Source organism: Amphiura filiformis, chromosome 5, assembly GCF_039555335.1.
Source record: "Amphiura filiformis chromosome 5, Afil_fr2py, whole genome shotgun sequence".
NCBI lineage: Eukaryota > Metazoa > Echinodermata > Ophiuroidea > Amphilepidida > Amphiuridae > Amphiura > Amphiura filiformis.
In genome coordinates, this window is record NC_092632.1 from 78,841,666 (window position 1) to 78,855,183 (window position 13,518).

Here is a 13,518-nt window from a genome sequence, read left to right on the forward strand (position 1 = left end):
TTGCATGGCATGGTTGATAAGGGATAAGACATCCAAACAACAAGAAGGAAGGCATGTTGATTAGCATTGCTGTATTAGACAAACTAATTAAAAGAGAGCTTGTTATTAAAGGCATATTTGTTAAGGCATCTATACGTATGTACAAGGTGGTTTAGCTTAGAAAATGTAAGTTGATGAATTGTATGAATGTATAAATTGGTAGTACACATTGATCGATGGCTTTGTTTTGTTTAAAACAAGTCCTTCGGGGCAGAAACATTGATTCCTGATGAGGCCAGGCACAAGAAAAATGCTCAAGACAAGCTGAAAAGCTTACATTTGTATTAAAAGCAAGCTGGCCTGTACCATACAGGAGGAAATATGAAACAAAATTGAAAGAAAAAAGACTTAGGGAAAGACAGGCCACTCCCAAACGACCTGAAAAGCTTATTATAACATGCTAGCCTGAATATAACGAAGAAATAGTTCATGAAAAAGAGTAAGTGTAAGACAGGCAACAACAAAAAAGCTGAAAAGCTAAGCATGTTGGCTTAAATGAAGAGAAAGAAAGCAATAGAACTGAAGAAAAAGAAAAAGGAAAAGAAAGGCCACTCCCAAAAAATCATGTGTACAATTTTACTCTTAGCCCTTGGGTTGAGAAATAAGATATTGGGAAATTCTTACTTCCATGTCAACTGTCAAGATACGCTTTATGAATTAAATATGGTACTTTAAAAATCATGCGAATCCAGATCAAGATTCAAGATTGTCATTGCAAATTGACTACTTGTACCAGTGTTTGCAATAAGTGTGTAGCAGTAGCAAAATGCTACACAATTTTCATCATTTGCTACACAATTTTGGAATGTGTAGCAATTTTGTACCATTCATAAGCATTTGCTCCCAAATTAGTCCAGTCAAAGTGGGTTTTGACTCGCCACTAATTGCAACAGAATTTTTTTCACTGCTATGAATGTCAGAGATGTCCCCTGACCAGCATACAAAAAGTATACTAAAATATACTTGGTGGAAAGGTAGTTTTTAGCGGGAAAAGGTCATACAGGGGCCAAATTTCAAAATTGCTCCAATCATTTTAAAAACTATACCAAATTATTCCTCTAGTCATAAGGATTCAGAAAAAATATAGTTTGCCATATCTGTGATGTACAGTTCTTGAGTTATAACCGAAAAGGTCAAAGGTCAAATGTTGGGTTCAACAAAAATCAAAAAAATAAAAATTGTCTGATTTTAACCAAAATGGTCTCAAATTGTTCGACTTGCAAACATATTTGCACTGTTTAGGTTGTTTAATTACATGCGTAACATCGAAAACTAGGTCGGGGTCAATAGAGTTCAATGGTCAATGACCTCTTTTATCCTGCTACCAAGGTAATGAAGCATCCAAGATATGGCAAACTATTCTTATTTTGGAGTGTTTTTAAAGTACGAACATATTGAGACCATTTTTAAGGAGATCGGAGCATTTTTTCGAAGTTGACCCATGTAGAGCCCAAAATTTGACCTTTGACCTTTTTGCTTATAACTTGAGAATGGTACATCACAGATATGACAAACTATACTTTTTCTGAATCCTTAAGACTAGAGGAATGCTTTGGTATAGTTTTTAAAAGATTAAAGCAATTTTGAAATTTGACCCCTGTATGACCTTTTCCCGCCAAAAACTACCTTTCCACCAAGTATATTTGAGTATATTTTTGGTATGATGTTCAGGGGACATCTCTTGAATGTATAAAAGTGACAAAAATTCTGTTGCAATTAGTGGTGGAATTTGTTTAGATTGACTGGACTAAATTTGGTAAGCATTTTTGCAACACAAACAAAATTTCTTAATGTGGACCCTGACTTGTACATCTTCTCCTTTCAGCCAAAAAGGATCAACAGAGAACCATTCAACTTTCATTTTAAACCTTAGCTTATGAGGAATGAATTCTATTTACCTACAAATTTCGTTAGTATAGCTTGATTGGTAATTCATTACAATGACCATATTAAAATATCACATTTGGTTATTGCTCTCACCCAGCACCCATTACAAATTGCTCTCACCCAGCACCCATTACAAAAACCCACCCTCGTTCTACAAGCCTGATTGACCAGGGACCTAGAGTTATGGTGATTTTTTTCCTAATCAGGCATGAAAACTGGTCTTGGAAAAAAATACTGAAAACCATGTTTTTTACCATTTTCTGTGAATTTGATTCAAAAATAGGCTGAAAAACACTGAAAACAATAACAAAAAACACTGAAATCAGCAAAAATGCTGAAAATTTTCATGCCTGTTCCTTGCTGCAATATATGTTATGCCTCATTATTAATATGAAGGACCGTTATTAAGAAGGGTCATTCCAAAGGGTTGTTATTCCGATGGCTCAATACTCTGAAAGGTCAGTAGGTTTGTTATAAGGGTTAATATTCGGAATTGAGAACTAGGCTTGTTGTAACTCCGCAAGGCCATTACTCCAAATTTCAGAGTAATGACCCTTTGGAGTAACAACCTTGTTATAAATTCAGAATAATGACCCAACGGAGCAATGAACCTTCGTCCTTCGGAATTAAGACCCTTCAGAATAACGGTCTTCCTATCCCGCTACATGCAAGTAAAATCAGATGTTTTTTTGGCTACAGTGAATTGATTTTGAGTGAGTAACAAAATGTATCTTTTTTCAATTCAAGATAATTTTTGAGATTGTTTGCAAAACAAAAACTGAAACCACACTCGACTGACGGACCCTACTTGAAATGTCTTTCTGCCTGTAGAACACTACCAAAATGCCCAAAGTACACTACCTAAATACACAATATATGTGACGTGTCATGTCAAAAGCAGACACTTTTGGGCAGGATCGTAAATGGAGAAATAGCCAAAAATCTGCCCCGGTTGATTTTTTAACAATTTGGGTTTCTGGCGAATTTGTGATGTTATTAATGTTAAAAATATTGTCCGATAGTTTCAGACCGGAATATAACTGGCATCTTGAATTTTTTGAGACATTTTTCAAGGTACTTCCTACTCTCAACATTGTCAATAATATTTTTAAAGGCCGATATCTCAATTTCCAATTTTATAATACCATAGCTTACGAACTAAATATCTTCGCTTAGGAATGTCCGATTTCATTGGGGAAAACGGCATTGTGGAGCAAAATATCTCTTTATTTAAGATATGTAAAAACCTCGAAATTGATAACCTGCCCAAAAGTGTCTGCTTTTGACATGACACGTCACATATATTGACACCAGTCCAGCCTGTTCTTGAATCAATAGAATCAACAGCAGACCCGTAACATTGTATTTACTGTAACCACATGGATAAGCCTACCTTCGGCTATAAGCCCAACCCTATTTTTCCAAACAGGCATGAATGTTATATACAAATAAGGAGTTTTTAAAACTCCAGTACTAGCCCCTCCACAGTCATAAGCCCATCCCTAATTTTGGAGTGAAATTGCTACATGTATGGGGTGAGCTTATACCCAAGTGCCAGTGGTTACAAGTAGTAGTACAGATGTACCTGTTTTCACAATCAATTTCTGTGGAAATTCTGTTGGTAAAGAATCCAAATGAAATGCTTTAATGTGTAGGTCAAACACTTCGCAAACATGATACTACCATTATCTAGATTCAGCAATGCTCAAATTTGACCAGATTCTCACTACCGGTAATTCGGTATTATACAAACTCTAAAATTTGCTGCTTTTTGGTAACTTTCCTTGCAAAAAAACCAAACCAACAGATTTTAATTTCTGCTGAAGTATGACCGAATTGACAGTACATACATTGTACAATGTAATTTGAAGAATAGTGTCGGTGAATACCAATCAAACTATAGTATAATACACATGCAAAGGATACAAACATTGCTGCACTGCCACTGCAAACTGAACTACACTACTATGACATTACAATGTATCTGAAATTAGGCTGTGGCCAAAAAAATGTTTAGTTGCCCTCCGCGACCGATCAAAAAATATTAGAAATCTTGGTCTTTTTTTCTATCACTTTTTGTTTAAAGAAACCCTAAATTTTGACAGTATCAAGGTCATTTTATTTGTTATTCACTCATTGGGGAAGATCAGGGTTGTCACCAGGACCAAAAAAGTACTGGTTAAAATATTGAAGGCGAAGCGTAGCGAGCATTCAATAGTGAATTTTAGTGAATGCTAGGGATCGGGGAATAGGCTTTGAGGGTACCACCCTCTAAAAAAATTGTTCTTGCTCTTTTTATGATGAAATATCATCATCCACTTCCGGCGTAGTGACAACCCTGTGCAAGAATGTGGTTTCACTTTCCGTATAAAATGTAGGAAGAGGAGAACCCAAGAAGAAAAAAAAGGATTGACTTTCTGACCCTCAAAATTTTTGTCTTGGAAGGGCAACCATACATTTTTTTGGCCTAATGTTGCTATGAAACTGTCTGTGAATTAACACAACATTACAGGAGCTGTCATAATCCTTTAGAGATTGTCAACCGACTCCCTGAGCATCATCATGTGGCTGTGAACAAGGCAGTAGTACAGGATTTAAAAATGCCCGCAAACATTTTACATTTTCAAGGCGACTTGGAAAAAAAGAACACGCACTGCGCTTCTTGCTCCTGTAATTTAATTCTTAGTATTTTAGTTTTATTCTGTCTTGTTTTAATATCGTGCACCGATTGTACAAAAAGGTGTATAAATTGACAAGAAAAATTTATTTTATCAAATTTTATCTCATTTCATAGATTTTTGCTCTTTACTGAATTACCAATCTGACTGGCCGCTTTCCCTTTTAATGGGAATTTTTATTTTTATAGAATATAGTTGCACGCTATTAAAATAAAACAGTCTAGATGAAATGAATGACACAAATCAATAGCATGCAATTAATTAGGGTCTCATTCAAAGGTGTGTGACCAGAATGGCCCCCGTACGATTATAACACATTGTGTTTTCTATCTCACATTGACGCCCATCATCAAAACATTCTCATTCAAAGTTATGAATTCTGCGATTTGCATTCTAGAACTAAGCAGAAATGTACATCCTGGTGGGCCTCATAAATAGAACATTAACACAACTTCCGGGTGGAAACCACCAAACTACCTGAGGAAGTATGTGCCATGTTTTTGTTCATACCACTAGAAATGAAACATTCCAGAACTAATATTTCACTGGGTTTATGATAAAAATATGAGCTAAGTTCACTGATACCAAAAATATGCATTCTGACAGGGTAAAGTGGAGGATGAGGCTGTCAAACTAGTCACACACCTTTAATGCTAACTATGAGTGGGGTACAACTTAAAGTAACCACCTCAATCAGGAAATTGCATTTTTTAAGCATAATTTTGAAGCGCAGTCCAAACTCCTAAACAGTACTTTCAATACTTACGGTAATACAAACACATCATCTGGGACACCCAACTCTTTAGCAGCTTCAGCATCATGAAACATTGGCATTGTCTTCAGTGCACCGGCTAAAAAATTTGGTTCTGGAACATACACTGTGAAAGAGTTTTAAGAATCAATTTACAACCTGAACATTGCTTTCCCCAAATATACGCTCTGTGCACAAAAGTATCTAAATAAAAATATTGATTTTTAATAATTTGCCATAAAATGAGTATTATAGGCGCGTGAAAGTCGATTCTGAGTTTATCATCCCCCGCCCGCGTCACTTTTTGAAAACCAAATGCCAAAATAATTCATTAGTTTCGAAGTATCAGTGTTAATTTTCACCAGGTTTAGCAATTGGAAACATACATATATTTTAGTTTGTACATGTAAAACATAAATTCATAACTTGGAAGCAAAACCAGGCTCTTTTCTAACTTTTCTAGTCCCTACCCATAAAAAACATGTTTATAAATCACATGTATGAGTTTGGCTTTAAATCAATATGCATTTTAGGTCGATCAATAATGAAATCTGATGGAATAATGAAAAATGAAAAATGAAAAAGTCACCTCACCAACCTGAAAAAAAAAAAGTGACGATAAACTCGGAATTTACTTTTATGGGCCTTAAGGCTACATGCTCTTTTTGGTTGAAATTTTTAGCGGGAAATAATCCCGCCAAAACATTAAAGTAATCTTTTCCCACAACTAAATATCATAGTCAGGAAATTAATGATGTATCTGGTAGCTTAGATCATAACTTTCATTATACTTAGTTGCAATTATCCCAGATAATTCTTGATTTGTTTTTACAGAGTCTTGAATTGTCGATGTTTTTGATCAAAAAACATCACTCGGTGTATTTTGAAACTCGAGGCATTAACTCTTCTCAAATTGGCCCCAAACCATAATTATATGCACGTGTAGCAAACACCAATGGGAATAATTGGACGTTGTTTGCGGAGCCTAAATTTGGTTTGATTTTATTTCACAATAATTCTAAGGTGAGAATTTTGACCTGACATTTCCTTTTTGGATTTCCCATTTAAATTCATTGATATGTGATATTTTGAATAAATAAAGAGTACGCTTACCTTTCTGCAACACTTCCCGGTATCATTGAGCATCAGCTGATAGCCAACATTTTAGCTGAAAATAGTCCCTTCCTATCATTTTTGAACAAAATATGGTTCAAGAGTGCGTACACTACGCATATATACTGGCATATATACTGGCGAGGTAATGACGCCAGAGCACATGATGGTAAAGACTATCACACGGAGAGGGTGATAGTAAAAATGGCAAATGGTAATCAACCAATGAACTGTCTAGAATTTATGTACATGTATGAGTTATATAAATATCGATTCATAACCTCATTAATAAACGTGATGCGTGCGATCCAATCATATTTTATTATTTGTGAAACGCGAACGCAAATCGAGGTCATTAATACCTCACAATTGACCGCAAAATGCTTTATTGTTCCAATGTCGCACACAATTGACTTCTGCGTGCGCCGTATTGTGCGTCCAACGAACTGCGCTTGTGGCGCTGGCTGTCGTATTTGGATTGGCGCTACCATATTTGCACCGATTCTGATCGCACTTTTGTTATTGGTCGTTTTGTTTTAGCCTGATCGATTTTGGGATGGGAAGATGTAAAAATTGTTTATTTTTACAAACTTTTGAGGAAAATTTTGTGTTATTTTGTAAAGTTAAAAGATCAAAGTGACGGTTATGAATGAGGTTAATAACTGCGCATAGGTTATTTGGAGGGCATTGTGAAAAATCTAAACATTTTGCTTTGGACCTCGGGATATTCCTCGGTTCCAAAGGCAAAATGTTTAGATTTTTCACAATGCCCTCCAAATAACCGATGCGCAGTTATTAACCTCTAATTATCGGCAAGTTCCTCTATAGATAATAACTCCAAATTGACATTCATGACATTCAATTCTACTTGCTCAATTTCATACTTAAATCAAGGAAAAAGCAGGGACTGCCTTTCGAGGAGAGCGAGAGCAATTTGTCGCTCTCTACTGCTCTCCTTAAATCTGATATAGGAGAGTAATCTTTAGCTCTCCTTAGTTGACCATTCTCTCCTGACATTGTAAATGCTCTAAACAGCTCTCCTTGAAGGCTCCAGAAGAGCTACATGTATTTAATGCTCTCCTACAAATTCCAAAAGACAGTCCCTGAAAAAGTAGTACAGGTCATATTAAGCTGACCATGGCACTAGGCCACTTGAGGTACCATAATTTTTGGCACTTGCTTGGCGTGGCTCAATGACTTTCTGCGCATTCATGCATTGCGAGACTGATTGTGTTTGAAGTAGATTGCATACATAACATTATTTTATCAACTGATATTCTTTGTATTTGAGTTGTCAAGTGATGGTAGGCCTACATGTATTAGTTCTGTCACATCCAGTGTTCGATTTACCACCTGCATACCTGCACTAGTGCATGTAACATTCCCTCTGTGCATGCAGCTTTTCACTACCTGCCTGCACGTGTGCATGTACGATTTTAGCGCTAGCGATATGACAAGGCAATATACAAAAGTAAACAAGCAGTCAGTCCGATTTGGAAAAACCCAATCTATTTTTAGCGCAACATCCTGACTTCATTAGAAGGGCTGGCGCCAAATCGCGAATTGACAATTCCCGATACCCCTATCACGTGAGAACTGTCACTTTTTTTCATTGACTTCCCTAGTCTTCTACACAGCCAGTTTGCATCGGTCTGATACTTGTCGATCCTAACGAACATTCGAGATAGCCACATACAGTCTGGTCCAAGACTATGACTTCCCTAGCTTAGAGGGGCTAGCGTAATGTGACGTCATCCACCAATTCCCGATACCCTCGCACATGTAGAAGCTGTCATTTTCATTTCATTGAAAAAAAAAGAACCGGAATTTAAATCTTGGGAAATATTTGTCTACGTACGGAAAATATTCATAATAATGTCCAGCAAAAAAGGAAATAGCTCAAAAAACACTTGCATCATTCTGAAAATCGTGCACCTCGTCGGCGACTAGTTCTAGAACAGATGAAGCCAGCACCCAGTGTTTTGGCTAAGAAATCGGCGAGTGATCGGCATAAAAATGACAATGACAGTGGAGCCGCGAATATTATTACAAGCTTAACTGACAATGATCGTGATTCAATGTGATTTTATGTTTGCTTTAATGTTGGTGCATGCACACTTTTTGCTGTGCATGTAGAAATCTTGGGCTACATGCACCAGTGCAGGAAGGAAAAAATTTGTAAATCGGACACTGGTCACATCAGTGACATCACTCACATGAAAGTAAACCGTATTATGAGTTCATACATACACGCTATATAACGGCGCGCGTGATTGGTCGAGAGCCGGGCATAAACAGCGTTTATGCCCGGTGGCCCGGATGTGCGATTGCAGTGGCCCGGTGCAGTGGTAGGGAGAACGAACGAAATTCATGGTTTTTAATGATGTTTCTTGGTTTTTTTGTTAATATTTTGATGAAATAAGAATCACAAAATGTTCTGGTATGTATGAACGGGGTTCATTCCAGTGTTCGATTTAGAGGGGTTTTACATGCACAAATGCATGCAACTTTAGCTCTGTGCATGTAGAATTTTGCCTGTGCATGCAAAATTTTGTGTTATTCAGCCCATTTTGAGGAAAAAATCAGAGTTGTGCATGTAAATTTTATTTTCTAAATTGAACCCTGGTTCATTCATATATTTTCATGACTAAACGGTTGTTTATGCCCTCGGGCCGCAAGCGGCCCCTCGGGCATCAACAACCGTTTAGTCATGAAAATATATGAATGAACCCCTAATTGACTTCTGATGTCAATGCCTGGCGAGTGGCAGTATGTGCATGCATCATCACAATTTTCATTGTTTTTTGCCTGGTGATACATGTAGTATGCACGCGCATCATATTTTGTTCAGGGCTCATGTTTTAAAAAGGGAGCATGTGTGGCCGAGTGGATAAGGCGCCCGACTCATAATCCATAGGTTGCGAGTTCGAGCCCCGCTCGTCAGGGACAGACTTAGGTTTCAGTTTTCTACTGGCCCTCCGGGCCAGTGAAACAGCAAATCTACTGGCCCTGTAATAAATTTACTGGCCCAACTTTTTCAATATGTTCTACTGCAAAAAGTGCAAATAAAGAAGCGTGTTCCCATGCCCGTAACCAGGGGCAGTGTTCGAAATAAGTGCTTATCCTCTTGTCCTCTTGTCCAAAAATCACTGGGGACAACCATATTGAGCTATGTACTTATCCCCTGGACAACCACTATTTGAATTCTTTGTACTCAAAAACATGACATTTATATTTTGGGGACAACCAAAATATTTTGAGGACAAGCAGAATTCATGATTTAGTTATCCTCGGGACAACCTCCATATTTTCCTTATTTCGGACACTGACCAGGGGGCAGGTGGTGAACACCCCCTTGCAAAATGCCAAAAAAAAAGTCCCCTATTTTGACCCAAAAAGTCCCATTCACGAGCATAGCAAGCGAAAAATAGAGGTTTTCAGTCCTTGCCGGTCAAAAAAGGTCCAAATTTTGAACAAAAGTCCACTTAAAAAAAATCCTGGTTATGGGCCTGCACGTTCCAATGCGACTTTTAAAGTTAGAGACTACCAATTACCAAACTTGACACACGTTATCTACCCATGTTACTTGTGTGTTAACATTATTTCATTCTGTGCCACCATGGACCCTAAAAATCTTTTTCCAGGATCTATGGTGCCACTTTAATTCAAGCAAACCTGAACATTTTTTAATTGTTTTGTACTGACCGTACTCAATATAGAGAGACTAGTCACTAACACCAGTTCAGTCAGTAGTCCTTCCTTAATCAATATATAGTTCCAAAAGTTCACAAAAGAAAAGGTTCAAGTATGCGGTATTTGCGATATCGCTATCATCATCAGATAGAGCATGAAAGAGCTTAGTATGTAGGCCTACATCGCCGTAAAAAGCGGCCGTATATTTCCAACTTGCTTGCAACGCAAGGATAAGAATAAATAGACAAAAAATCATTAAATAAAAATATAAATTACACACAGGTGAAAAGTGGAGCAGAAATTGTGTCCAATTGTGTCCATCACTGATTATATCATCATGCCTCATATGAGTTATAGGGCCTATCAGGATCAAAAATCTAGTGGCCCGCCGGGCCAACATTGTTGGAAGTTTACTGGCCCGAGGCAAAATCAACTGGCCCCGGGCCACCGGGCCACTGCTTAAATCCGTCCCTGCCGCTCGTGCCAACGTGTTGTGTCCTTGGGCAAGGCACTTTATCCTCATTGCCTACTGGGGGATGGGGTTGGGTTGGATTGGATGTTTATATAGTTGTTTGTTTCAATGTTGCAATATTGGCGCGGCGCTGATTAAGCTGCTGCCTGCAAATTGCATTGTGTCTGTTTAGTTGTGTTTAATGTGTACAATTCAAGCAATTTGACCTGCGGGTCACCATTAGAGTTTGAAATAAAAGATTCCTTTTTTTTTTTTTATGACGTGATTCAATTACAGAACCCAACTTCACGTTTTCACCATCACGCCATAAAACTGTGCCAAATCGCGGGGGGCAGTGCGAAAGATATTTTGCACAATGCATGTAATTCTTTGTATTTTGAGTGAGTACAGTGGTAATTATAAATAACCGAGGATTTGCCCCGGGTAAATACTAACAGGACCGCGACACTCCGGAGGACAGAAAAATGTGACTCTCGTGCTAGTCTTCTACACAACCAGTTAATTATGTGGTTGTTCATACCGATACAGTCTGGCCCGCGCCGAGACTAGCACGAGAGTCACATTTTCTGTCCTCACATCGGTATAGGCCGTCTGCACGTTAATTGTACGGAGTGTCGCTTCTCTATCTTTTTTTCTCGGATACTAACCTCCATGCCTTATCTTCATGCCAATTGTTCCTCCACAATAAATGATCAACACCTTTGATTCAAGTGTTCTTGTTCTCTTGTCTCCTAAACTTGTAAGACTTCCCAGACTAGCATGGCTTGACATGAGAGACAGAGCTCCCATAGCACTGTCTAAACTCGTAGATGATCCATGTTTTGCTCTAAGATCAGCCTTTACTTTTGACGCAGTGTCCATAATAAAGTCAGAATCATATACATACATGCTGCGGTCTTTCCCAACTATCGGTGAGGTTGCTGAATTTGGCGGAGACGACGGCCATGACGGAGAAGAAATGGAAGTCGGAGATGAGGGCCCACAATCAAACGACACTTTTGACGTTAGTTTTTCATGTTTACGAGGTTCTTCAGGCACGTTGTTATTCGGCTGAGACTGAACTGGAGGATTCTCCATTTTGTTAAGTGTAAATACTACACTTATTGGTTGATTTTAAAACCAAAATGGTCAGTATTTCTTTCTCGTGAAAGTTGATACTCGCTTCCTTCGCATGCACATTCCGCAAGAATCACACCACTCATGCACTTGCCAGTCGCGTAGTTTGTTGACATCCAGTCACAGATCCAGTGCACCTGCGTGGTTTTTTCCGCTGCTTTGGCCCATTGCCAACTGTGGGTAGGGGAGATCGGGGACAATTGTAACACGGGGCACGTTGTAACAGTGACGCCCACGCCTATTGTTATTGTCTGTTACAAAGCTTATTTTCCTAACATAGATTTGTCTATTCCTAATGCTTATATCAGTAGGACTTGTCACGTCAGGGGTGAAGTTGAATGTCTGTATAAAGGGGTGGTGCATAATTATGTGTACCCCGGTCTGGTGAATTATAGGGGGGCGGGGGCAAAGATTTTTGGAAGGCCAAAAGGGAAGGGGGGCAAGCGTTTTTGGCAGGTCGAAAGGGGGTCAAGCGATTTTTGGCAGGTCGAAAGGGGGGCAAGATTTTTGGCACAGATATTTTGGGCACCTAGGGCCTATCTAAAAAGCAAAAGAAAAATGACTCACAACAATAACAATGTTCTCATAGCAAGATATATTCCAGCAGATTCAAAAAGTTCCAGTGAAAGTCTGTGAATTTCAAGGTGACCAGAGCTTTATATCAAATCACAGCTATTAAGGTGGTATTGGATGCATTTTCTAGAAATTAGGAAATGCTTTGAGCATGTTTTAAACAGATTAATTGAGTAGGGTAAAGTACACTGATCAATATGCCTTTTGTTTGGAGCAAATGGGACATACGGTTTCCATAATACATCAATTTATATGTTCTTTGTATCCTATTGTTTTTGTCAATAATCAATAAAGTTAATGAGCTAAAAGGACTGCAAATGCTCATTAATATGTAATTTTTGCCAATATTTTGCTAAAAATCAATGCATAAATGTTCAGGGTACTTTTATTTTGCATACTTTTGCCCTGAAACTTGGTCAAAGTGTTTCTAATATGTTCTAATGTATTATATAGTGAAGCCGCCCTCTAATTTGCATATTTGCATAATTAATGAGCTAATTTGCATAAATGCTAATTAATTATGCAAATATGCAAATTAGGGGGCGGCTTCATTATATAATACATTAGAACACATTAGGAACACTTTGACCAAGTTTCAGGGCAAAAGTATGCAAAATAAAAGTACCCTAAACATTTATGCATGGATTTTTAGCAAAACATTGGCAAAAATTATATGTTAATGAGCTTCTCCAGTCATTTTAGCTCATTAACTATACTGATTATTGATAAAAACAATAAGATATAAAGAAAATATCAATTGATATATTTGGAAAACCGTATGTCCGATCTGCTTCAAACAAAAGGCATAATAATAGGTATGCTTTGCTCTACTCAATTAATCTGTTTAAAACATGTTTAGAGCACTTTTATAATGCCTCCAATACCACCTTAATTCTCATGCTAATAGTCTCCCACAGTGAAAACATTAAAGCTGAATTTATACTATGGGAGGGCGAGTTAGCGCAGCGGTAGTTCCCTCGCTTTGCACCACTGAGGTCCCGGGTTCAAGCCCCGGCGCGGCCCAAGGACTCATGTGCACTTGGTTTATCCCGATTCCATGCTCGCTCTCGCAGGTTTTCTCCGGGATCTCCGGTTTCCTCCTGCTTTCAAAAAATCGGTGATTAGTTGTTTGGTTATCAAAACTTCCTTCACCCAATGGAATTTGGGGAGCTGCACAGATAATTGGTGGATGTTAC

At 38.1% G+C, this 13,518-nt stretch overlaps 1 protein-coding gene across 1 annotated transcript in view; it reads right to left on the reverse strand.

The window, feature by feature from the left end:
* LOC140153784 (L-asparaginase-like) overlaps nt 1–11,902 on the reverse strand; it is a 53,230-nt gene extending 41,328 nt beyond the window's left edge. Inside the window, 3 exon segments of the mRNA XM_072176638.1 lie at nt 3,512–3,541; nt 5,371–5,482; nt 11,281–11,902. Of these exon segments, the coding sequence (XP_072032739.1) occupies nt 3,512–3,541; nt 5,371–5,482; nt 11,281–11,710 (572 nt within the window). The 5' untranslated portion in view covers nt 11,711–11,902.
* Nucleotides 11,903–13,518: the final 1,616 nt, after the last annotated feature.